This window comes from Neofelis nebulosa, chromosome 8 (assembly GCF_028018385.1).
Source record: "Neofelis nebulosa isolate mNeoNeb1 chromosome 8, mNeoNeb1.pri, whole genome shotgun sequence".
NCBI classification, from domain to species: domain Eukaryota; kingdom Metazoa; phylum Chordata; class Mammalia; order Carnivora; family Felidae; genus Neofelis; species Neofelis nebulosa.
Window position 1 is genome coordinate 926,855 of NC_080789.1, and position 26,396 is coordinate 953,250.

Here is a 26,396-nt window from a genome sequence, read left to right on the forward strand (position 1 = left end):
AAAAGACCACTTTTTTTCTGTTGTATAGCCTTTGCGCCTTTGTCATGGATCAGTTGACCATATTTTTGTGGGTCTATTTCTGGGCTCTTTTTTTTTTTTTTTAATTTTTTTTTCAACGTTTTTTATTTATTTTTGGGACAGAGAGAGACAGAGCATGAACGGGGGAGGGGCAGAGAGAGGGAGACACAGAATCGGAAACAGGCTCCAGGCTCTGAGCCATCAGCCCAGAGCCTGACGCGGGGCTCGAACTCACGGACCGCGAGATCGTGACCTGAGCCGAAGTCGGACGCTTAACGACTGAGCCACCCAGGCGCCCCAGTATATTTTTTTTGTCTTTTTTTTTAATTTTTTTTTTAACGTTTATTTATTTTTGGGACAGAGAGAGACAGAGCATGAACGGGGGAGGGGCAGAGAGAGAGGGAGACACAGAATCGGAAACAGGCTCCGGGCTCCCAGCCATCGGCCCAGAGCCTGACGCGGGGCTCGAACTCACGGACCGCGAGATCGTGACCTGGCTGAAGTCGGACGCCCAACCGACTGCGCCACCCAGGCGCCCCTATTTCTGGGCTCTTTATTCGGGTCCAGGGATCTATTTGTTAGTTATTTCACCAGTACCACACTATCTCGATTACATAGACTTGTGGTAAGACTTGAAATTGAATAGTATCAATTCTCCAATTTATCCTTCTCCTTCAATATTGGGTTGGCTATTCTGTATCCTTTGCCTCTCCATGTAAATTTTAGAATCAACTTGTCAATATCCATAAAATGCCTTGTGGGATTTTGATTGGGATTGCATTGAATTTATAGACTGAGTAGGGAAGCACTGACATCTTTTTTTTTAAGTTTATTTATTTTGAGAGAGACAAAGACAGTAAAAGGGGAGGAGGGGCAGAGAGAGGGGAGAGAGAGAGAATGCCAAGCAGGCTTTATGCTGTCAGCATGGAGCCCGACGCGGGGTCTGATCCCACAAACTGTGAGATTATGACCTGAACTGAAATCAAAAGTCTGATGCTCAACTAACCAAGCCACCCAGGCACCCCAAGAACTGACATCTTGACAATAAATCTTTCCTATTCGTGAACATGGGATATCTCACTATTAATTTCATTCTTCTTTGATTTCGTTTATCAGAGTTTTGTAGTTTTCCTCATATAGATCTTGAACGTATTTTGTTAGATTTATTTATTTATATATTTATTTAAGTTTTTGGGTGCTAATGTAAATGGTGTTGTGTTTTTAATTTCAAATTCCAATAATTCATTTCTGGTATGTGGGAAAGTGATTAACTAGTCACTTATTAGTTCTAGGAGTTTTTTGTCAGTTCTTTCAGATTTTCTACATAGATAATCATGTTATCTATGAATAAAGACAGTTTTATTTCCTGCTCAATTTGTGTGCCTCTTATTTTCTTGTCTCATTGCATTAGCTAGGATTTCCAGTATGATGTTGGAAAAACAGTGGTGAGAGGGAGGAGGTCCTTGCCTTGCATTTGATTTTAGAGTGTAAATTTCTCATTTCTCACCATTAAGTATAATGTTAGCTATAGGGGGTTTTTGTATATATTCTTTATCAAGTTGAGGAAGTTCCTCTCTATTCCTAGCTTGCTGAGAGCTTCTATCATGAATGTGAGTTGAATTTTGTCAAATGTTTTTCTGTATCGATATGATCACGTAATTTTTCTTCTTTAGCCTTTTGATGTGTAATAGATTACATTAATTGATTTTCAAATGTTGAACCAGTTTTGCATACCTAAGATAAATCTTATTTGATTATGGTGTATAATTCTTTTTATACATTGTGGATTTGACTTGCTAATATTTTAGTGAGGATTTCTGTATTATTATTCATGAGAGATGTTAGTCTTTTCTTTTCTCATGTCTTTCTCTGGTTTTGGTGATAGGGTAATGCTGGCTTCATAGAACAAGGAAGGAAGTATTCCCTGTTTCTATCTACTGAGATTGTGGAAAATTGCTATAATTTCTTCTTTAAATGGTAGAATTCACCAGTGAACCCATTTGAACCTGGTGCTTTCTGTTTTAGAAGGTTATTAATTGCTGATTCAATTTATTTAATAGATATAGGTCTCTTCAGATCATCTATTTCTTTTTGTGTGAATTTTGACAGGTCGTGTCTTTCAACATTTTTTTTTTTTTTTTTTAATTTATTTTTGGGACAGAGAGAGACAGAGCATGAACGGGGGAGGGGCAGAGAGAGAGAGGGAGACACAGAATCGGAAACAGGCTCCAGGCTCCGAGCCATCAGCCCAGAGCCTGACGCGGGGCTCGAACTCACGGACCGCGAGATCGTGACCTGGCTGAAGTCGGACGCTTAACCGACTGCGCCACCCAGGCGCCCCATAGGTCGTGTCTTTCAATAAATTGGTCCGCTTCATCTAGATTATCAAATTTGTGTGCAGAGAGTTCATGGTATTTCTTTACTATCTTTTCAATGTTCATGAGATCTATAATGATGTCTTCTCTTTTTTAAAAAAATGTACTTATTTTGAGGGAGAGAGACAGAGAGCGAGCAGGGGAGGAGCAGAAAGATGGGGAGACACAGAATCTGAAGCAGGCTCCTCACCTTCAGTGCAGAGCCTGATGCAGGGATCTATCCCATGACCATGGGATCATGACCTGAGCCGAAATCGAGTCTGACGCTTAAGTGACTGAGCCATCCAGGCACCCCAAGAATAATAAAAATATTCTTATTAAAAATAAGAATAAGAAAAATAAAATATCAAGAATAAGAAAAGTAAAAGTTTGTACTTTACCTTCATTCATTCCTTTCCTAACACTCTTCCTTTCTTGTGGAACCGACCTATGTTATTTTCCTTCTCTTTGAAAAACTTGACATTTCTTGGCAGGTCTACTGGCAAAAAAATTTCCTCAATTTTTTAAAAAAATTTTGTCTGAAAGAGTGTTCTATAATCTCATGATTAGGTCTCAGTCTTTAGTGAACCTGTGCCCCCGGACTATGAACGTCACTGTGCTTCTCAGTTTTTACCCCCTTTGGCGGGACAGAGGGCTAGCGGGGGCTGGAGTTGGGTCTTTGCCTTCTCCCAGCAGGTCAGGCTCTGGGCAACTATTTCTCCTGAGGGCGGGCCTCCTGAAGAACAGAATGCTCTGGCAATTTGCAAGATGGTCCCTTTTCCCTTTCCTTGCCAGAAGCAGGAGGGGATTTTTCTCCCATACTCACTGTGAAAACCAGGTCAAGTTGCCAGAGGTAAGACTGATGAAAGCATGGGGGCCCCCTGAGCCAGACTGTCCTGGAACTTTTAACCCTCAGATCTGTCCACACGGAGCCTTCATCAATTACAGTTCAGGTTTCCTGTCCGGGTGTTGGCGTCTGGGGGGTTCTGACCTGGTGAGGTGCAGTTCGCTGTATCCACCTGACCGTCTCTGCAGATTTCGGGGACGATGGTTTGTCCGGCGACCTCAGCTCTGAAGCAGCAAAGAAGAGTTGTTGATTCTTTTTACTTGTTGTCAGGCCAGGTTGACAACTTCCAGGTCCCTTGTGTGCCTGATCAGAAAACAGAAGTGCAGTTTTCCCCTTGAAAATGCTTATTTTTATGTTCTGTGGATTTCACCACAATACAGGTTAAAAACGCACATTGTAATGTCTACAACAGCCGTGTGAATGCAGCTCTTTCTCCCGGGCCCAGCACTGCCGGGGTCTGTGAGGCCTCCGCCCATGCAGGGCCTGACCCCCATGCCCACCCTGCCCCAGTTTGTGGAGTTGTTTTCATCCCAGCAAGCCTCCTGGTCCCTGGGTTTACCTTTCTTCAGGCTCCTTCCCCATAAGTGCGCGCAGACAGATGCTGGCTGTGAGCTCCCTCTCCCTCAGTGGCTTGGGGGTGGGGGGGCCCAGGCCCGGGCTGCCTCGCGTGGGAGCTCAGCCTCTCGAGGGTCGCTTTCGCCTTGCCGGGGGAGCTCCCCATGCTTCCTGAGACCCAGGGGTCCAGCTTGACTCTGGGGTTCCAGGAGAGTGAGATGCTGGGTAAGAGTGGGTAAGCTCACAGTGGCTCGTGGGCGTCAGGCAGGACTGCTCACCAAGTACTTACCGGCCCACCAGCGTGGGCTCAGGAAAGCCGGGCTTTTGTATGTAGCAAGTCAGGAAGTAGTGTCGCGTTCGTGGGTGCTGAGTGTGGCTGGAGGGCAGAGCAGCGGGAAGGCCAGACGCAGGCGTGGTGCCCAGGTTGGCCGGGCTGGGGCGGCCTGTGTCCGGTGCCCCAGGTGGTCCCCCCTCCACGAGCCTGTGTTTGGGTTTCAGTTCCCGAGAATGCGGAATCCAAGCCCATGGGCCTCTCGGGGGAGCTCGTGGACACCGCATGCAAGGTGTGCCAGGCCTACCTGGGTCAGCTGGAGCACGAGGACATCGACATCTCCAAGGACGCCGCCCAGGACCTCACGGAGGACGAGTGGAAGGACCTGACACAGCAATACTACTCCCTCGTTGAGTAAGACGCGCCCCGTGTCCCCCGTTCAGTAAGATGTGCTGGGCAGCAAGGCTCACCTACACGGGGGGGCGGGGGTGTCTGGGGGGCCGGGGGCTTCAGGAGCTGTCCAGGGAAGTCCCGCCCTGGGACACCTGGAGCGCCTGTCCGGGGTTGGGGCTCCTGTCAGGGTGCTGGGGTACGCAGATCCCACCAAGTCCCTGTTGGCTCATAAAAGGATGACACTCCCTTGGGGGCTCCTTTGGGTAACGTCGCCTAAAGCATCTTCCACACGGTTCTTGTCTTTTACCTCATTTGAACCCCACGAGTGGGCTCTGGACAGAGCAGAACGCTTGCTCGGCCCAGCCCAGCTGACTCTCCACGGCCTTCAGGGCTCCCTGCCACATGGGAATCCAGAGGTTGAGCTTGGCTCTCCTCCCCGTCTCCCGAAGGGAAGGCCGAGTCCTTCCCGGGGGGCGGGGGGAGACCCAGCACCCCCTGAACAGCGGCCAACAGAGGAGCTGGGGCAGAGGTGACCCAGGCGCCCCTGCAGCAGGAGCAGGACTGTGAGGAGGGTCTGCCCAGAGCCCCCCGCCCCCACCACCCCAGGGACACTGTTGTTCTTTCCTTCCTTCTTTACTTCTTTTGGATCAGTCGAGTATCTTCTTTTCCTTTGGATCGAGTACAGCTGCGTGTGCTATCTGTCCAGCCGGATGTACTTCTGCACGTGTACCCACCCGGCGAGACCACCACCCAGCTCGGGATGAAAACCATTTGCAGCCCCCATCAGGCCCCCTAGGCACCCTCCCAGGCAGAGACCCCGCAGAGGTCGCACCCGACTGCTACCGCCGTAACCAGTTTCGTTGTGGGGTTTCACGGTCATGGACTCACGCAGGCTGTGCTCTCTCCTTTGTGACTTTCACTTGACACGGAATCTGTGGGGTTCATCCACACTGTGCGCGCAGCCGGGTTTTCTGCTATCCACAGGGCACAGAACTTTCCCTCCTGACGTGGGTGAGCAGCTGGGTTACCCCCGGTGTTTGAACATTTTCCAGAGTGGTTCCACGTATCCAGATGCCAGCAGCACTGAGCGTGGGCTACGCTTCCTGCACATGGCAGGCAGCCTTGTCACCACGAGTCTTTTCAGTTCTCTCTTCTTGTTCTTCGCTTGCACTCCTCTGACGACCGGGCGGTTGGATATCGCTTCAGATGCTTGTCAGTCATTTGAGTATCTTCTTTTTTTTTTTAATTTTTTTTTTTTTCAACGTTTTTTTTTTTTTTTTTTTTTTTTTTTTTTTTGGGACAGAGAGAGACATAGCATGAACGGGGGAGGGGCAGAGAGAGAGGGAGACACAGAATCGGAAACAGGCTCCAGGCTCCGAGCCATCAGCCCAGAGCCTGACGCGGGGCTCGAACTCACGGACCGCGAGATCGTGACCTGGCTGAAGTCGGACGCTTAACCGACTGCGCCACCCAGGCGCCCCTTGAGTATCTTCTTTTGGGAGGTGCTTGTCCGCGTCTCTCGTGTATTTAAAAATCAGGTTGGTTGTGTCTTTTTAAATCGTATTAATTAAAAAATTTTTATTGATTATTTTCTTGTCGTTGTTAATGTTTGTATTATCACCGTCACTTTCCTATTAGCTTGGCAGTCTTTTTAAAATGTTCTCTGTGTCCTTTTTAAAGTCCAGTATAGTTGGCATACAGTGTGATATTAGTTCAGGTGGGCAATCTGGTGACTCAACGCTTCTATCCGTCACCCAGTGCTCAGCCCAACAGGTGCACCCCTTAATCTTGATCACCTGTTTCTCCCATCCCCCGCCTCCTCTCTGGTGACCATCGGTGTCTTCTCTGTAGTTGAGTCTGTTTCTTGGTTTGTTTCCCTCATTTTTTCCCCTTTGCTCATTTGTTTTGTTTGTTGAGTGAAATCACGTAGTATTTGTCTTTTTCCGACTTATTTTGCTTAGCATTATACTCTCTAGCTCCATCCATGTTATCGCAAATGGCGAGATTTCATTCTTTTTCATCACTGAGTAGTATTCCACCGTGTATATGTATACATACAGCATCTTCTTTATCCACTCATCTGTCAACGAACACTTGGGCTGTTTCCATGATTTGGCTATTGTAGAAAATGCTGCAGTAAACAGGGATGCACGTATCCTTTCGAATTAGTGTTTTTGTATTCCTTGGGTAAATACTCAGTAGTGCAATTACCATTTTTAACTTTCGGAGGAACCTCCACACTGTTTTCCAGAGTGGCTTCGCCAGGTTACGTTCCCGCCGGCAGTGCAAGATGGTTCCCCTTTCTCCACATCCTCACCAACACCTGCTACTTCTTGTAGCTATTCTGACAGGTGTGAGGTGGTATCCCATCATGGTTTTGGTTTGTATTTCCGCCATGATGAGTGATGTGGAGCATCTTTTCATGTGTCTGTTGGCCATCTGGGTGTCTTCTATGGGGAAATGTCTGTTCATGTCTTCTGCCCATTTTTATTTTTTTTTTATTATTTATTATTTATTTTTTTGTAACGTTTATTTTTGGGACAGAGAGAGACAGAGCATGAACGGGGGAGGGGCAGAGAGAGAGGGAGACACAGAATCGGAAGCAGGCTCCAGGCTCCGAGCCATCAGCCCAGAGCCTGACGCGGGGCTCGAACTCACAGACCGTGAGATCGTGACCTGGCTGAAGTCGGACGCTTAACCGACTGCGCCACCCAGGTGCCCCTTTAAATGGATTTCTAAGAGTACTCTAAGCATTCCTCATTGAGTCCTTTGTTGGATATGTGCATTAAGAATACCCTTTCAGGGGCGCCTGGGCGGCTCAGTCGGTTAAGCGTCCGACTTCGGCTCAGGTCACGATCTCGCGGTCCGCGGGTTCGAGCCCTGGGTCGGGCTCTGGGCTGATGGCTCAGAGCCTGGAACCTGCTTCCGATTCTGTGTTTCCCTCTCTCTCTGCCCCTCCCCCGTTCATGCTGTGTCTCTCTCTGTCTGAAAAATAAATAAACGTTAAAAAAAAATTTTTAAAAATAAAAAAAGAATACCCTTTCAGGGATTGTTGGGGGGTGGGAAGGAGGGGAGGGTGGGTGATGGGTATTGAGGAGGGCACCTTTTGGGATGAGCACTGGGTGTTGTATGGGAAACCAATTTGACAATAAATTTCATATTTAAAAAAAATAAAAAAACAAAATAAAATAAAGAATACTCTCCCAGGGTGCCTGGGTGTCTCAGTCAGTTGAGCATCTGACTTTGGCTCAGGTCATGATCTCACGGTTCATGGGTTCAAGCCCTGCGTCGGGCTCTGTGCTGACAGCTCAGTCTGGAGCCTGCTTTGGAGTCTGTGTCTCCCTCTGTCTCTGCCCCACCCCGACTCATGTCATGTTCTGTCTCTCTCTCTCTCTCTCTCTCAAAACTAAACATTAAGATAAATAAATAAATAAAATAAAGATTGATTAACTATACTATATAAAAAAAGAATACCCCCTCTTAGTGTATGCCTTGTCTTTTTACCTCTCAATGATTTCTTTCATTCTTTTTTTTTTTTTTTTATGAAGCCCGGTGTTTTGAGTTTTTCTATTATGGTAGGGCTTTTAAGAGTCCTGTTTAAGAAACCTTTACTTATCCAATGTCATGAAAATGTTCTCCTCTGAGTTCTTCTAGATGCTTTAATGTTTTTTCTTTCACTTTTAGCCTTTTACAATTAATCTTAAGTTCTGTGTATGGTAAGGGATAAAGATCAATGTTCTGTTTTCTATATACAGACATCCACCACTGATGAACAATACACATTAGAGGCCATTAGCATAATTAAATGGACATGGGTTTCCGGGGCAGTAGGCCTGAATTCAAAACCTAGTTCTATTGAAGTGTGGGCTCGGGCCCATCACTTAGAAGAAGGAGAAACATGAGTTTTGTTGAAACTTGCTTTTGGCCCAGCATGTGATGTGTTTTAGCAAACCTCTCATGCAGACTTGAGGACTAGTAGTGTGTTCTGAAAAGTCAATTGAGTCAAGTTTCTAAAATCTGTATCTTCGCTGATAACGTTGCCTGCTTGTTCTCTGAGTTACTGAGAGAACAGAATTAAAATCTCCAAATACGTTTGATGTTCTTGCATTTCTGCTTTTAGCTGTGTGATTATTCACTACATCCAGCTCAGGACTGTTTTGTCTTCCTGCGGTCGGACCTTTTCCTCGTTACAAAATGTCCTCTTTAATGCTATCGATATTTCTTGCATTGATTCTACTCTTTGTGATGTTCGTGTAGCTTTCCTTTGGTTGGTGTGTGCAAGGTGTGTAGCTTTTTCAACCTTCTTACTCTCAATCTGTTGGTGCCTTTATATTTTGAAGTGGGTCTCATATAAAGAGCATATGTTAACGGCTAGGTTTTGCTTTCTGCCCAGTCTTACCATCTTTTTCTGTTGGAGTGTTTTTTCCATTTACACGGAGTCATTATGAATATAGCTGGGTTTACATTTATCATCTTTCTCTTTGTTTTCTATTTACTGACCTCCTCTTTGTTTCATTATACTTCCTGTCCTACCTTCTTCTCATGCGGGAACTAGTTCCAATTATTCCATTTCATCTCCTATACTCTATTTCAAGCTATATAGTTTTGTATTTTTAGTGGTTACACTAGATATTACAATATGCAGTTTTGACTCATCACAGTCCATCTTAAATTTTTTTTTTTTTTAGCATTTCTTGGACGATTTGAAACCTTACAATAGTTTAGCTCCATTTACTGCCTCCTTCCCTCTATGCTGCTTTGTCATACATTTGACTTCTGTGTAGATGCAAACCCAAGACGTGACTGTTACTGTTGCTTTAAACAATCATGGGGCTTGCATCGGGCTCTGTGCTGATGAGAGAGAACCCTCCCTCTCTCTCTGCCCCTCCCCCATTTGTGCTCTGTCTCTCTCTGTCTATCAAAAAGAAATAAAGTATCAAAAAAAATTTTTAGGGGCGCCTGGGTGGCGCAGTCGGTTAAGCGTCCGACTTCAGCCAGGTCACGATCTCACGGTCCGTGAGTTCGAGCCCCGCGTCAGGCTCTGGGCTGATGGCTCAGAGCCTGGAGCCTGTTTCCGATTCTGTGTCTCCCTCTCTCTCTGTCCCTCCCCCGTTCATGCTCTGTCTCTCTCTGTCCCAAAAATAAATAAATGTTGAAAAAAAAATTTTTAAATAAAAATTAAAAACACAAATGGCCAATAAGATGCTCAATACCACTGATCATTAAGGAAATGAAAATCAAGCCTACAGTGAGATACTACCTCACACCCATTAGAATGGACATCACGCTTTAAAAAGCACAGAAAATAGGGGCGCCTGGGTGGCGCAGTTGGTTAAGCGTCCGACTTCAGCCAGGTCACGATCTCGCGGTCCGTGAGTTCGAGCCCCGCGTCAGGCTCTGGGCTGATGGCTCGGAGCCTGGAGCCTGTTTCCGATTCTGTGTCTCCCTCTCTCTCTGCCCCTCCCCCGTTCATGCTCTGTCTCTCTCTGTCCCAAAAATAAATAAAAAAACGTTGAAAAAAAAATTTTAAATTAAAAAAAAAAAAAAGCACAGAAAATAACAAATGTTGGCAATGATGTAGAGAAATTGGAAGACCTGTGCACTATTGGTGCGGAGGTAGAATGGTGCTGCTGCTGTGGAAAACGCATGGCGGTTCCTGCAAAAGTTGAAAATATCATTACCGTATCACCTGGAAATCGCACCTCTGGGTGTTGCCCGGAGCAAGTGAACGCAGACTCTCGAAGAGACGTTAGCACGCCCCTGCTTATAGCAGCATATTCACAATGGCTAAAACGTGGAAGCAACCAAGTGTCTATTGACAGACGAACGGATAAGCAGAACGTACTACGTACACACAACTCAATTCTCATTTACCCTTTAAAAGGAAGGAAACTCTGACAGCTGCTACAACACAGATGAACCCCGAGGACAAGTGCAGTATGGCTCTACTTGTATGAGGCACCTGGCGTAGTCAGATTCACGGGGACAGCAATTAGAGGATAGGGGCCAGGGGCGGGAGGGAACATGGGGAGCTGGTGTTTAATGGGGACACGGTTCCAGTTTTCCAGGATGAACAGAGCTGTAGAGACAGAGGTGGCGATGGTCGCACCACATTATCGAGATATTTAACACACTTAAGTGAATATTTTTAAATGGCTCAGATGGCAAATTTTGTTACGTTTCTTTTATGACAATGAAAAACGGAAAAAATATAAGTAGAGGTGAAATAAATGACAAGAGCATAGCAAATGAGAAGGGAGTGAATGGAGTCCCCCTGCTGGGATGCTGTTTGGGAACTGGTAAAGGTCTGACTGAAAATAAGCAATAATAAATCAAGAAGGTATATTGTAGGGGCACCTGGGTGGCTCAGTCGGTGAAGCGGCCGACTTCGGCTCAGGTCATGATCTCGCGGTCCGTGAGTTCGAGCCCCGCGTCGGGCTCTGTGCTGACAGCTCAGAGCCTGGAGCCTGTTTCAGATTCTGTGTCTCCCTCTCTCTGACCCTCCCCTATTCATGCTCTATCTCTCCCTGTCTCAAAAATAAATAAAAAAAAAAAAAAAAAAAAAAAAATTTAAAAAAAAAAAATAAATAAATAAAATGTTTAAAAAAAAAAAAGTGTATATTGTAATCTCTAAGGTAAACCCTGAAAGACAGAAGCAAACATGCATAATTAGAAATCAAACATAGGAGATAAAGTGATTAACAACATTTAATTAGGATGCTTCCCTATTTAGGTCATAAGTAGTAAGCGGTGGCTGGCCATTACACCTGTCATAACAAGTAGGAAAAAAAACCCAGATAAATTGCAAAATTCATGTTTTTCAAAATGTCCGAGGGTTGTGGAAATGAGGAGGGACAGGTGAGCTACAAGTGGCACAGAAAAGCCGCTCCTGGGTGAGCCGAGTTTGTCGGCCAGGTTATTCCCTAGGACTATCTGACAAATCCGGGTGAAGGGTCAGGTCCAGGCTTGGCCTGAATTTCTTAAGGAATGAAAAGCCACTTGGCCATGTCAACTGCCATGAAAGACCTAAATCTAGAGGTCAAAACACACGGCCAGTTTTTCCCAGGGCACAGAAGATGGTCTGTCTGGGCTGAAAAGACAGTGAAGCCTTCTAGTTCCGAGGGATTGGGGAAGAAGTTTCTCCTGAAGGACAGGACCTGCAGCAGCATGTTTCAGTCCTACTCTGGAGACACCTGACGCCAGAGCGCACTGAACCTGTCCAGCTACAAGCTGGCTTCGCTCCCGGCTGCCCAGTTGAGGACGTGAGCGCCACACCATATCTACGACGGACGAGAGTGTGAGCCCACCCTGGGGAAAGAGCATAAACTTCCGCCTTGTACGCCCTTTAGGGACAAGGGCCAGCATGCAAACATCATGAGACTGAGAAGAGGCAGGAAAATCTGACGGAGAGTAAGGGCAAAGACAAGTGATGTAAGAAGGATGGTCCTGATGCTGGAGTTAGAGCTGGGTAGACATAAAATCAGCCTGGAGACAGTAGAAGACAAGGCTGGTAAACCTCAGGATGGGCCCATAGAAAATATCCAAACTTAACCTCAGAGCGGAAAAAGGAACGATGAAAACAGCACAGAGCAAAGAGACAGATGAGCCACAGTCACACGGGCCGCTATGCATATAACTGGTGTCCAAGAAGGGGAGGAGCAGAATGAAGCAGAAGGAACAGTTGAAGATAATGGCTGAGAACTTTTCCAAATTGATAAAAGACCCCAACACACAGATTGAAAAACTCTGAAAACTCTAGGCAGAGGACATACAAAGAAAACCACATTGAGGCACCGTAAAGTCAGACTTCTAAAAAAAGAAAAAAGAAACAAAGGACATCTTAAAAGGCAGCTTGAGGGGATAAAATCAGTGTTTCAGAGCAGCGGTGGTAAGACTGAGGGCGACAGCTAATTTTCAACAGAAACCATGAACGCTCAAAGACGATGGAATATCTCCAGAGTGCTGGTGGGAGGGGCGGGGGTGGGGGAGTGGGGAGCTGCCGCTACAACTCTACACCAGCGGAAGGACCTTTGAAAATGAAGACAAACTAAAACCGGAGGGTTCTTCAGCAGCAGAACATGACTGTAACAAATATTAAAGGAATTTTGTCACCCTGAAAGAAATCATCTCAGAGAGAATCACATAATCGCAGAAAGGAATGGAAAGCCCCATGATTGTTGTTTTTTAAACGTTTATTTGTTTTGGAGAGACAGAGAGAGACAGAGCATGAGCAGAGGAGGGGCAGAGAGAGAGGGAGACACAGAATCTGAAGCAGGCTCCAGACTCCGAGCTGTCAGCACAGAGCCCGACGCGGGGCTCGAACTCACAAACCACGAGATCGTGACCTGAGCCGAAGTCGGACGCTCAACAGACTGAGCCACCCGGGTGCCCCTCTTATTGGCCATTTGTAGGTCTTCTTTGGAGAAGTGTCTGTTCAAGCCCTTTGCCCATTTGTGAATCAGTTTGTTTAGTTGTTGAGTTCTCTGTTATGGACATACAGAGATGCATCTAATAGCCCCTATCAGATACATGACTTGCAAACACTTTCATTTCATGGGTTGCCTTTTTATTCTGTTGATCATATCTTTAATGCACACATTTAAAACTTTTCATGGGGTCCAATTTGTCTGTTTTTTCTCTCGTCGTCGCCTGTGCTTTGCTGTCATAGAAATTGCTGTCAAATGATGTCAGAGAAATCACTGTGAAATTCAATGTTTTGAAGATTTTGCCCTGCGTTTTTTTCTAAGACTTTCATAGTTTTTTTGATCTTACATTTAGGTCTTTGATCCATTTTGAATTAATTTTTTCATATGGTTTTAGGTAAGGGCCCAAATTCATTCTTTTGCACATGGATATCCAGTTTTCCCAGCACCATCGTTAAAGAGTCTGTCCCTTCCCCGTTGAATAGTCTTGGCTCCCCTGTCCCTGGGCTCTCTGTTCTATTTCATTGGTCTTATGTCTGTCTTTATGCCAGTAACGCACTATCTTGATTCCTGTAGCTTTGTAGTAAGTTTTGATATCAAAAAGTGTGTGTCACCCACCTTTGCTCTTCTGTTTCAAGATTATTTTTGGCTATTTGGGCCCGTTGAGATTCTGTTTGAATTTTAGGATGGTTTTTTTTTTTTTTTCTGTGAAAAATACCATTGGTATTTTGATATTGTATGGAATTTGTAGATCATTTTGGAAACTGTTAACACCTTAAACAAAATTAAATCTTTTAATCCATAAACATGGATGTGTTTCCATTTATTTCTGCCTTCTTTCAAGTCTTCCAGCAATTTTTTGTTTTCGTTGTGCCTTTCACTTCCTTGGTTGGTTCCTACACACTGTGTGTTATTATTCTTTTTTTTTTTTTAATTTTTTTTTCAACGTTTTTTATTTTTTTTTATTTTTGGGACAGAGAGAGACAGAGCATGAACGGGGGAGGGGCAGAGAGAGAGGGAGACACAGAATCGGAAACAGGCTCCAGGCTCCGAGCCATCAGCCCAGAGCCTGACGCGGGGCTCGAACTCACGGACCGCGAGATCGTGACCTGGCTGAAGTCGGACGCTTAACCGACTGCGCCACCCAGGCGCCCCAGTGTGTTATTCTTCTTGATGTGATTATAAGTGGAATTGTTTATGTAGTTTCCTTTTTTCCTTTCCAGATTGCTCCTTGCTAGTGTATAGATACACAACTGATTGTGTTGTTGCTGTTGACGTTGTATCTTACTACTTTGCATTTCATTTATTAGCTGTAACAGGGTTTTTTTGTGGTGGACTTTTTAGGATTTTCTGCTTATACAATCATATCATCTACAAACAGGTCATTTTACCTCTCCTTGTCCCGTTTGAATGCCATTTATTTCTTTTCCTTGCCTGCCTGCTCTTGCTAACACTTCCATCAGTGTGTTGAATGTTGAAAGTAGGCATTCTTGTCCTATTCTCAGTCTTAAAGGAAAGCTTCCAGTCTGTCACCACTGAGGATAATGATTGCTGACGTTTTCATACACAGCCTTTACTACATTGAGGTAGTTTCCTTCTATTCCTAGTTTGTTGAGTGTTTTTATTAGGAAAGGTTGTTAAATTTTGTCAAATACTTTTTCTGCATCAACATGATCATGTAGGTTTTTTCCCTTCGCCTGTTTTTTAATTATTTTATTTTATTTTACTTTATTTTATTTTATTTTATTTTATCTTATTTTATTTTATTTTTAGAGAGAGAGTGTACAAGCAGGGTGGGGTAGAGGAGGAGAGAGAGCAAGAGAATCTTAAGCAGGCTCTACACTCAGCACAGAGCCCAGTGTGGGGCTCAGTCCCACAACCCTGGGATCATGACCTGAGCCGAATTCAAGAGTCAGGCGCTCAACCAATTAAGCCACTCAGGTGCCCCTCCCCTTCTCCTGTTAAGTTGATATATTAACTCAATCAGTTTTCACATGTCGAACCATCCTTACATTCCAGGAATAAATCCCACTTGGTCGTGGTGTATAATCTTTTAATATGCTGCCGAGTTTGGTTTGCTAGCATTTTGTTAAAGTGTTTTTGCATCATTGCTCATAAGGGGTATTGGTGTGTACTTTTCTTATAGTGTCTTTGTCTGGCTTTGGTATCAAGGCAGTGCTGGTGGCCTCCCTCATGGAATGATTTAGAAAGTGTTCCCTCCTCTTCAGTTTTTAGGGAAAATTTGAGAAGGGATGGTATGGGGCTTCTCTAAATGTTTGATAGAATTCACCAGCAAAGCCATCAGGTCCTGGGCTTTTCTTTGTTGGGAGATTTTTGATTACTGATTCAGTCCCCTTAGTAGTTATAAAGCTATTCATGTTTTCTGTTTCTTCATGATTGAATCTTGGTAGGTTTTGTATTTCTTGGGGATTTGCCCATTTCATCTAGATTATTCCATTCGTTGGTGTACAGCTCTTCATAGTACTCCCTTATAATCTTTTTTATTTCTGTAAAATCAGTAGTAATGTCCCCAATATCATTTTTTTATTTTAGCAGTTTGTGTATTCTTTCTTTTCTAAGTCCATGGAGCTAAAAGTTTGTCCATTTTGTTGATCTTTTCAAAGAGTCAACTTTTAGTCTAATTTTCTCTTTTTTCGTTAATTCTGCTCTAATCTTTATTGATTACTTCATTATGCTAGCTTTGGGTCTAGTTTCTTTGTCTAGTTTCTCTCTTTTAAAAAAAATGTTTATTAATTTTGAGAGAGAGGGAGAGAGAGAACACTAGCTGTGGAGGGGCAGAGAGAGAGAGAGGGAGAGAGAGAGAGTCCCAAGAAGGCTCCACACTATCAGTGTAGAGCCCGATGCAGGGCTTCATCCCGTGAATCTTGAGATCATGACCTGAGCTGAAATCAAAGATGCTTAACCAACTAAGCCACCCACGTGCCCCTCTAAGTATTTTCTAATTTCCTTGTGATTTCTACCCATTGGTTATTTAAGAATGTGTTAAGGAGCTCCTGGGTGCTCAGTTGGTTAAGTGTCCGACTTTGGCTCAAGTCATGGTCTCATGATTTGTGAGATCAAGCCCCATGTCGGGCTGTCTGCTGTCAGAGCTCCTCTGTGCACCTCTCTCTCTGCCCCTTCCCTGCTCATGCATGCCTGTGCACTCTCTCTCACTCTCACAAAAATAAACATTAAAAAAAAGGAATCTGTTAATTTCCACAAATTTGTTTCTCCTCTTGTTTAGGTTTTTTAACATGGATGTCAACAATGTTTTGTGGTTTTCAAACTGTGCATTTCTTTTGTTAAATGCATGCCTATGTATTTTATTCTTTTTGATACTCTTGTGAATGGAACTGTTTTCTTAATTTTGTTCTAGAATTTTTTTATTGGCAGAATATAAAAATACAATCGATTTTTTTATATTGGTCTTGTAACTATGACTTTGCTGAACCCATTTATTATTTCTAGTAGTTTGTACTGTGTGTGTGTGTGTGTGTGTGTGTGTGTATTCCTTAGGATTTCCTACATATGGGAAGGATATGTCATCTGTGAATAAAAGCAGTTTTATTTCTTTATATCCAACTTAAGTTCCAGGAACTCAAAATGGGTTTAACGAAGTTCTGGTTTCTGCTACAATATGAATGAATCTTGAGGACATTATAAGTGAAATAAGCCAGTCAAAAAATACAAATATGGTGTGATTTCACTTGTTTGAAGTACTTAGAGATGCCAGAATCATAGAGACAGAAGGTAGATGGTGGTTACTGTGGTCTCGGGAAGGGAGACCGGGAGTGAGTATTTAATGGGGACACAGTTTCAGTTTGGGAAGACAGAAGACTCCTGGAGACGCATGGGGGTGATGATTGCACAACAACATACATATTCTTAATACTATTGAACTGTACCCTTAAAATGGTTAAGATGGTAAATTTTATATGTATTTTTCCATAATGAAAAATTTTTGAAAAAAGTCAATTGGTAGATTTTATTACATTTACAGAAGAAGAAAACCATATAATAATTCCCATAGATGCAAAACATTGATGAAATTCAATACCTGTGAAATACCTTGTTTTTTTAACAAACTGGAAAAAGAAAGACACTTCCTTAATTTGACAAGTTTATCTACAAAAATCCTGAAGTTAATATCTTTCATAATGAAATTGTTAGCACACTTAAATGAAAGTGTCCCTGGAAATCAGAATGAGATGTCCACTATCACGACTCCTCAGTATTGGCTGGTCTGTTTAGTTTAAATAATGTTTTTGTTTAGTACATAAAAAGAAATAAGAGGCTTAAGATCAGAAAGAAGCAAATATTGATGACCTGATTATGTGCATAGAAAAATTTAAAACTCACGCAGAAAGTTCATAATTATGTGAGTTTTGCCAAGTCAATATACAGAATTCCATTGCGTTTGTATGCATAAACAACAACCATGAAATGGGATTTTAAAATACAACCTACAATAACAGCAAATATCCAGAAAAAATATAATAAAATATATTGAAGACCCTAAACACATTATAAAATTAAACAGAGAAATTAATGTCCTAAAAAGTTGTGTGTGTGTGTGTGTGTGTGTGTGTGTGTGTGTGTGTATAAAACCATGTTTGCGAATTAGAAAACTCCGTGGTATAGAGATTGTTTTCTTCCCAAACTATAGATTTTCCAATCTGTAGATTCAGGGTAATCCCAGTCAAAATCTATGCAGGGATTTTCCTTGAGGGCTGAGGTAGAAAGAATTGACAAACTGATTCCGAAATTTATTTGGAAATATAAATGATTTAAGAAAAGCCAGAAAATCTTGATCAAGAAAAACAAAATTCGAGGACTTCTACCCATATTTCAAGACTTACTATAAATCTACAGTAATCGCGACAGGGTGGCATTGGGCTGCCTGCACTAACAGACCGTGTAACTGAACAGAGTCTGGAAGCAGATCCTCGTGCACATGGTCACTTAAGATCAAGGTGCCACCTGCAGATCCACAAGGAAGAGTCAGTCCTTCCACCAAATGGCACTGGAGCAATGAGCATCCTTACAAACAAAAAAAGTGTATCTTGAGTCCTGTCTCATAAATACGCAAAGATTAATTTGAGATGTATCATGTGATATGTGAAAGTTAAAAAAAAAACATTGGAGTATATTTTCATGACCACAAGGAAGCAAAGGTTTCTTAAATAGTTCACCAAGAGCACTAATCGTAGTAGAGAAAGTTGATAAATTGCATTTTGTTGACACGAAAAATGCTGTTTATCAAGAAACACTGCAAAGAGAATGGACAGACATGTCACAAAGTGGAGGAATATGCTGACCACATGCATACGTGACAGAGGTCTCACGAACCTCACGGACTCTCTGGATCTTGCCTTGTAGCGGTGGTGCTTTCATCTCCAATTCGAGAAATCACTTTTCGCAGTGCCAGGCCCTGCTGAACAAAATCACGTCTGTGAACCCTCAGACGGAGATCGACGGGCTTCGGAACATCTGGATCATCAAGCCCGCAGCCAAGTCCCGCGGCCGAGGTGAGTGGAGGCTGGGGGCCGCGAGCGGCCAACTGCCGCCCCCAGAACACAGTGCGCCAGGTGCAGGTGTGCGGGTGAAGGTGCTCAGGGGTGCAGGTGCATGGTGCAGGTGTGCAGGTGCACAGGTGCTCACGTACAAGTGTGCAGGTGCACAGATGCATGGTGCAGGTGTGCAGGTGCTCAGATGCAGGTTCACGGGTGCGGGTGCTCAGGGCGCAGGTGCAGGTGCACAGGGCAAGTGTTCAGGTGCAGGTGCACAAGTGCACAGGTGCATGGTGCAGGTGTGCAGGTGCACAGGTGCTCAGGTACAAGCACGCAGGTGCGGGTGCTCAGGTGCATGGTGCAGGTGCACAGGGCAAGTGCTCAGGTGCAGCTGTGCAGGTGCACGGGTGCTCAGGTGCAGGTGCGCAGGTGCGCAGGTGTGCCGCTGCAGGCTCGAAGCAGGGCAGACGGCTCCATGACACTGGTCTTCACGCCTGGGTTCCAAGTTTTGCGCATTAACTAGGATGTTCCGAAGTTAAACTGAGCTGGAGTTTCTTTTTTTATATCACCTCTCCCAATGTGCCAGCTGCTAGGACAGCTTGAGGACTTCCATGTCAAACAACAGTGGAACTCCTGTCACTTGGTTATTTTTTATTTTTTATTTTTTATTTTTATTTTTTTTTTTTTAAATTTTTTTTTTCAACGTTTTTTATTTATTTTTGAGACAGAGAGAGACAGAGCATGAACGGGGGAGGGGCAGAGAGAGAGGGAGACACAGAATCGGAAACAGGCTCCAGGCTCCGAGCCATCAGCCCAGAGCCTGACGCGGGGCTCGAACTCACGGACCGCGAGATCGTGACCTGGCTGAAGTCGGACGCTTAACCAACTGCGCCACCCAGGCGCCCCTGGTTATTTTTTAAAACTCACCTGTGAGCACCCGTCTCTGTTGGAGACACGTCCTTAACGCCTGTAACTTTTGTCTGTGGTTTTTGTCCGATGGGCTCAGGTTTTGCACCTCATTTTGTGTTGTAGCTATGACTGTGTTCTCTTTATTCCTAATGGTGAATACTGTGTGTTCTTTTTTAAAAACAGATTTTCAAGGTTTTTAAATATTAATTGTGCTTGCAGAGAACCAAACTTAGGTTGCAGTTTTCCAATTTCCTGTGAGGGATTTTTTACCCCCTTGGCTCTGACTTTAATGCTACGCCTATTTATTTCCAGTCTTTCTTGTACAATAAAAGCCTTAAGTCTATGAAATTTCCTCCAAAGATGGTGCTCGCTGCAACCCCCATCTTGTTAGTGTGGTAGGGTGTTCTCACTCTCCTGAGTGTCTAAGTAGACTTCCCTTTTTTGTTTGGATATTTCATTTTCCCCTTGAGTTTTGTTGTTTCAAATTCATAAGTGGTTAATTTTTATGAGACTTAAAAAGTTTCATTAATTTGTGATGCTACTGCATTTGGTCCTGCACCTCTGGGCCTGCGCCCACTCTCCCGGAGGGCCTCCTCCCCTCCAGGCTGGGCCCTCCCCTCCGGGATGGCCCCTCCCCTCCGGGCTGGCCCCTCCCCTCCAGGCTGGCCCAAGGGCTCCTCCCCTCCAGGCTGGCCCCTCCCCTCCAGGCTGGCCCAGGGGCTCCTCCCCTCCAGGCTGGGCCCTCCCCTCCAGGCTGGCCCCTCCCCTCCAGGCTGGCCCAAGGGCTCCTCCCCTCCAGGCTGGCCCCTCCCCTCCAGGCTGGCCCAGGGGCTCCTCCTCGGGCTCTATCCTGAGCCTGATCCTCTTGCCACTAGCACCTGTCTGCTCCCTCCAGTCCATCAGGCCCGACCTTCCTCCCACTGTAGAGCGTGGAGCCTGCTTGGGATTCTCTCTCTCTCTCTCTCTCTGTCTCTCTGTCTCTCTGTCTCTGTCTCTGTCTCTTTCTCCATTTCCCCCACTCACTTGCTTTCTCTCTCTTTCAAATAAAAAGACAACAAATGGTGACAGATTATCTTTGTCACTGTGATAAAAAAAAATAAAAATAAAAGTGCCTCTGTCCCCATCCCTGCCCCTCCCCACTCTTGTGTCCTCCGTTGAGTCTTGTGTCCTCTGTTGAGTCTTGTGTCCTCTGTTGGGCTGGCCCCCTGCTGGGAGAGCGCGGGGGATGCTCTGGTTATGGCCTCCGCGTGAGGACAGAGCCTGCCTGGCTGCCCAGCTGTGCTGTCTCCTGGTCCTGGATCAAAGCCGTCTTGGGTCTCGGGGCTGAATCGCGACCACGTGTGCCGTGCCCCCGGGCTGAGCGCAGACCTCTTGTAGACATAGTGTGCATGAACCGAGTGGAAGACATCTTGCAGCTGGTGACCACAGACCACCCGTCTGCCAAGGATAACAAGTGGGTGGTGCAGAAGTACATCGAGACGCCGCTGCTCATCTACGACACCAAGTTTGACATCAGGCAGTGGTTCCTGGTCACCGACTGGAACCCCCTGACCATCTGGTTCTACAAGGAAAGCTACCTGCGGTTTTCAACACAGCGCTTCTCCCTGGACAACCTGGACAGGTCAGTCGGAGCGTCAGCCCAAGGGGGCGCGTGGGGCGCAAGCGGTGCGCGGTGCGCTCCCGCCAACACCTGCGGGAGATGGGCGGGGCGCCAGGCCACGTTTGCCGGCACCCGTCACCACCTGAGGCACCACTGAGGAAACCGAGGCTCGGGTAGGTTAAGTGATCTCCATCCCCAAGGGGCAGGCCCAGGCCGACTGTCCTTCAGAGCCAGTGCTCTGCACCCCCGTGATGTGGCTGTCTTCTCCAGAAAATCCTAAAAGCAACATTGCCGTGTGCCCGAGACGTGCCAGCCGGCCTGGGCATGGCGTCTCCACAGCAGGTCCAGAGCCACCCTCGTGGCGGTGGCTGCACCCTCTGCTAGGAGGGCTGGGTGGCCGGCCATGTTCCCACGCACACCCCCAGCTGGCCATCTGGGTGTGCATACCCTGCCGCCTCGCTTGCCTTCTCTCTCTGGATCCGCCCGACACGCAGGCCAGGGCACTTTTGGAGGTTCCCAGGGCACGTGTGCTTGTGCCAGCCCCTCAAGCCCCTTCAGTAGTCCCTGCCGTGCCTCCTCTTTGTGAGTCCCAGAAGCCCTGGGGTGGGGGGTGGGGGGTCCTGCAGATGGGTAGGGGGGCTTGCTGGAGCTGCGGGGGAGGTAGGGGTGCAGCCCCTGACGGGGCAGCCTGTGGGATGTGACAATGCCTGAGGGGTCCTCTGAGGCCCCCGGCCGTGCCAGGCGAGTGGGAGCACCTGAGCCAGAAAAGGCCAGAACAGTGTGAGCAGCACCTCAGATGTCAAGGCCCCCGGGGGGCAGGGTGCTGGGAGGGTGTCACATGGAGGTGCTGGGCAGAGGCTCCGACATCCAGGAATGGGGTGCCAGGGGTCGGTGACCCCACACTCGCCGGGATCTCCAAGTGGGCAGGATGTGTGTGTGTCAGGGATGGTCAGGGCCTCTTGGCAAAGCCTCGGGAACACGCTATCCTCAAGGCGGAGAATTTCCATGGACTCTGTCCAAACCAAGGGTTCCCTGTTCTGCTTTGTGACCCCATCGGGTGTGTGGGGCTGGGTGCCTAGGCGTCCTGACCGGGGGCTTTACAGGGGAGCCGTTGAGAATTGGGAGGACTGACCGCTGTTCAGCTACTAAACGGGGCCCGCAGGCTAGGGGCTGTGGGGAGTGGAGGTTCCGGCTGGCCGCTCACGGAGCGAGTTTGTCTCTGCCGGGCCAGGGGTTCCTGCACAGGTGAGTTGAGCTCACTGTGCACAAGAGCCTCCTGGGCAGCGAGAGGCCCACGGAGGCCCTTCCAGCCCTCCCGCCCGAGGTCACCTGGCCCCACCAAGCCCTGAGGGAGTGCCTGGCAGAACTCTTGCCCTCTCTGAGCCCCATTTCTCCATCTGGGACCATAGCCCTCGCCCCAGGCAGAAGGAGATTCCCCGAAGTCGTTCTGACAGGGCATCGCCCAGCCTGGGACATGGCGGCAAAAATCAGCGTTGGCACTGTGGGTCGGTCCACCACCCAAACTCCACTGTTTTCGGGTTGCTAGACCCTTCCGTGTGCCTATATCTTGTTTCTTCTGTCTGTCCCATGGAAGTACGACCTATCCGGGGTCACAGGACAGGCTTCACCATCCAGATCCAGATGGTTCATCTAGGCCAGGGTATCTGTTTCAAAACCTGTTTGCAACGAGGCGAGAAACTTTTACAGAGACGCTTTCTCACTTTGTCTCACCCGACCAGCTTTTCAAGGGCCCCATGTCCATTGCCAGGTGCAGATGGGGAAACTGAGGCTCTGGGAGCTCTCTGAGCCCCTCCTGCAGCCGCCCTGAGCCAGGGGGCGGGGCCACGAGAGCTGAGTCCCGGAGGGGGGGTTGGCGGTGGTGTGGGGGCCCGTGGGGGGAGGTGTCTGCGCGGGCGTCAGGGTCGGTGGGGCATAAGGGTTTTGGGGGCCTGGGTGGCAGGGTCCGGGTCGCAGGTCCAGAGTCCCCGGGGCCACGGCCTGACCGTGGCCTTGGCTCGCAGCGCCGTCCATCTGTGCAACAACTCCATCCAGAAGCACCTGAAGAACGACGAGGAACGCAGCCCCCTGCTGCCCTACCACAACATGTGGACCAGCACCAGGTTCCAGGAGTACCTGCAGAAGAGGGGCCGCGGGGCCGTGTGGGCCAGCGTCATCTACCCGGCCATGAAGCGGGCCGTGCAGGACCACGTGGAGCCACGCAAGAACAGCTTCGAGCTGTACGGGGCCGACTTCATCCTGGGCCGCGACTTCCAGCCCTGGCTGATCGAGATCAACTCCAGCCCCACCATGCACGCGTCCACGCCCGTCACGGCACAGCTGTGCGCCCAGGTGCAGGAGGACACCATCAAGGTGGTGGTGGGTCGCAAGGTTGACCGCAACTGCGACGTCGGCAACTTTGAGTTGCTGTGGAGACAGGTGAGTGGGGGCGGGACCGGGGCGGGGGGGGGGGGGGGGTGCGGTCGCACCTGCTGCTGCCTGTCCCTCCGTGGCTGCAGCCACTTCAGGCAAACTGGGCAGTGACTCCGGACGCCCCCCACCCCCAGGGGAGACTCCCCCGGCTCTGGCCACCTTTGCTCCGCTCCTCCGCAGCCATGCCCCCCGCTCTGTGGCCACCACAGGGAGGCCCCCTGCCTGGACTCGTGGGAGGTCCATGGTGTCCAGACTCCGAATACTAGGCTGTTCCTTTCCAGGCCTGCAGTGTCCCCCCTCCTCCCCCCTGATGAAAACCGAGTCCTCCTTCAGGGGTCTTTCCGACACCCACTCCCTGCTGGGAGTCTTCCTGCCGGCCAGGCCACCGGGCTGGGTGTTCACTTTGCCGGGCCCTCGGGCTGCCTGGGGAGGACCCCGTGTCCGAGCCTCCTTGGAGCAGGGGGCGGGCGGGGGGAGGGGGGCTGGTGGGCAGCCCAGCCACAGAGAAGCGCGGCCCGTGCTTCTCCAGCCAGCGGGCCGGCCAGCAGGTGCGGGAGAGGGGAGCACGGGTCTCTGGGCAGGGCCAGCCGCACCCCCAACGCGGCCCTCCTCCTCCCAGCCTGCTGTGGAGCCTCCGCCCTTCCACGGGTCCGACCTGTGTGTGGAAGGCGTTGGTGTGCGCAGAGCCAGGAAGCAGATGCCGCCCATTTCCAGCGCTAACTGTCCATCCGCGCTCCTGGACCCTCAGCCGCTGAAGGTGCGGTCCCCCTCGGCCGTGCCAGGCCTGGCTCCGGGCCGCCCCCCGACGGCTGTGCGCGGGGACTTGAGGCCGGACGACGCACAGGCGCTCGCTTGCACCCTGCCCGCGCCCCTCAAGAGGCCGGCCGAGAGACGCTGCGAGGCGCAGTCCGCCAGGAAGTCAGCGGTCCCCACTCGTGACTTTCAACTCGCGGACGGTCAGGCCCCGAAAATCCGCCTCCCCAAAGCCGAGTCCGACAGACGCTCGGGGGCCGACACGGTAAGCGCGCGGGCTCGGCCGGCCGTGCTCCCGAGCGTGAAGACACCGGAGGGCGCCCTGTTCCAGCCGCTCACGCCACCAGGTAACGCTGCGGGGGCGCTGACACCGCGGGCTGCTCGGGGTGGCCTGCTCCGTGGCCTCCAGGGCGAGGCGGGGGCGGGGAGCGTGTGCCGTGGGGGCACCGGCCCGGGCCTGGGAGTGGCCGGGCTGTTGGGGTCGCGGGGTCCCCGCAGCAGCAGTTCCCGGGGCCCCTCACAGGAGCGAGTGGGTGGCCTCTGTGTCGCTCTGTGTGCGGTGTGGTGCGCATCGGGTCGGGACGGGCGCCAGCGGGCCACTGGTCTCCCGCATTCGGTTTTCCGAGGTTCCCGACGGAGCTGACCCTGCGTGGCCTGCCAGCCTGTCCTGGGCCCGGGCTCAGGGCACAAGACAGGTGTGGGGCAGCCCCGAGTCTCTGGGGGTGGCCCTGCCGGGTCTGTACCTCAGTGCCCTTCCCCAGAGTGGCCGGAAGGTATGCGTGAGGAAAAGGCGGGAGCCCGGCGGCTGCCACACCCCTGCCTGGTTCAGTTCCTCCTGAAACACACCTGCTGTTCCCTCCACCTGCCTGGGTCTCTGTCTCTCTCCCCACACCTCCCTCCCTTTCTCCCCCCCTTTCACCCCCCCCTCCCTCCCTGGCACCAGAGCGTCCTTGCCGTCCGTCCGTCTGCTGGCTGGCTCTCTCCCCTGGAGTGCAGGTCCCTAATGGCAGCGATCTTCTGCTGTCTTCACTGCTCACCCCAGCAGCTGGGGCTGTGCAGGGACCCACGGGCAGTGCCCAGTAAGTGTCTGTGGGGCGAAGGCACGGGTTGTCCTCAGCGCTGGCCGGCCTCAGGCGGGAGGACACCCCCAGTCCCGCCCACTCTCCTCACCTCATGTCCAGTCTGCCACTGAGGCCGCTCGGCCCTCCCGCTCAGCATCTCGCCTCTTTCCGGGTTGTTTGCTGTTACCAAAAAACACAGCGTGCACCTTTCCACAGGCATCTTTCTAGAAGCGTAGCGTTGAGGGGTGCACACAGCCTCAACTTAGCTGCGGTAACACAGCACTGCCGACGGCTGGCTTAATGACAGAAAGGTGTTCTGTGAACGTCCTGGAGCCTGAAGTCTGGAGTCAAGGTGTTCGCAGGGCCGTGCTCTCAAGGCTGTAGGGAAGAATCCCTCCTTGTCTCGTCCAGCTCCTGCTGGCTGCTCGTAATGTTGGGGCTCCTTGGCTTGTCCTTGGGCCACTCCAGGCTGCACCCCGTCCTGACGTGGTGTTCTTTCTCTGTGTCTCTGTGTCCAAAGTTCGCTCTTGTAAGGACACTGCTGTTGGATTGGGGCCCACCCCCTCCCTCCAGGGTGACATCTTAACCTGATGACATCTGCAAAGGCTGTTTCTAAACAATGGCAGATTCACAGGTTCCAAGTGGACGTGACTTCATGGGGAGGGGGTCTTGAACCCGGTACACTGGGCCTTATGGGCACGGCCAAAGGGCCTGCACTCTGACTGCATTCACACCGGGGCCGTGCCTCCTGCTGCTGCCGACACTTGGTGTCAGCATGCGTCTTCGTGTTCGCCTCTGGAGACAGCGCGATGGCGCTCATTCGCATTTTGCTGCTTACCAGTCAGATGGCCCATTTTCAGACGTGTGTTTCCCCTCCTGAGAAGTACCCACCTGAGCCTTCCGTCCAATTGTCCGTAGACTCTTCTTCCGGAAGGGTCTCTTTCTTCTCGACTTGTAGGAGTGACGTCTATTCTGGATTCTCCTTTTCCGTTGACTGTTGCAAATACTGTCCCCACTTTGTGATTTGTCTTTTTGCTTCCTTATGACATGCAGAACCACCTTGATTTTGATAAACCCAAGCTGGTCAGCCTTTTCCTCTACGGTTGGTGATTTTTGTGGCTGGTACCCTTACCCTGAGCTTGTGAAGACAGGCTCCAGTGGCGGCTTCTTCTGTAAGTGCCACTTGCTCGTGCGTTTCGGTCTTTGATGCTCCTGGAGTTGATTTGGCGTGTGGCGTGAGATGGGTTTGATCGCACTTTTACGGGGCTCCCC

At 48.9% G+C, this 26,396-nt stretch overlaps 1 protein-coding gene across 9 annotated transcripts in view; it reads left to right on the forward strand.

Annotated features, from left to right (window-relative positions):
* LOC131518666 (protein monoglycylase TTLL8-like) overlaps nt 1-26,396 on the forward strand; it is an 89,406-nt gene that overhangs the window by 19,790 nt on the left and 43,220 nt on the right. For all 9 annotated transcript variants that reach the window (XR_009265226.1, XM_058740941.1, XM_058740944.1 and 6 more), the window contains 5 exons: nt 4,273-4,459; nt 18,241-18,389; nt 20,658-20,901; nt 22,902-23,316; nt 23,930-24,410. Coding sequence is in view for 8 of the 9 variants with exons in the window: in XM_058740941.1 (XP_058596924.1) it covers nt 4,273-4,459; nt 18,241-18,389; nt 20,658-20,901; nt 22,902-23,316; nt 23,930-24,410 (1,476 nt within the window). In the remaining variant the exon portion in view is untranslated. The remainder of the gene's footprint in view (nt 1-4,272; nt 4,460-18,240; nt 18,390-20,657; nt 20,902-22,901; nt 23,317-23,929; nt 24,411-26,396) is intronic.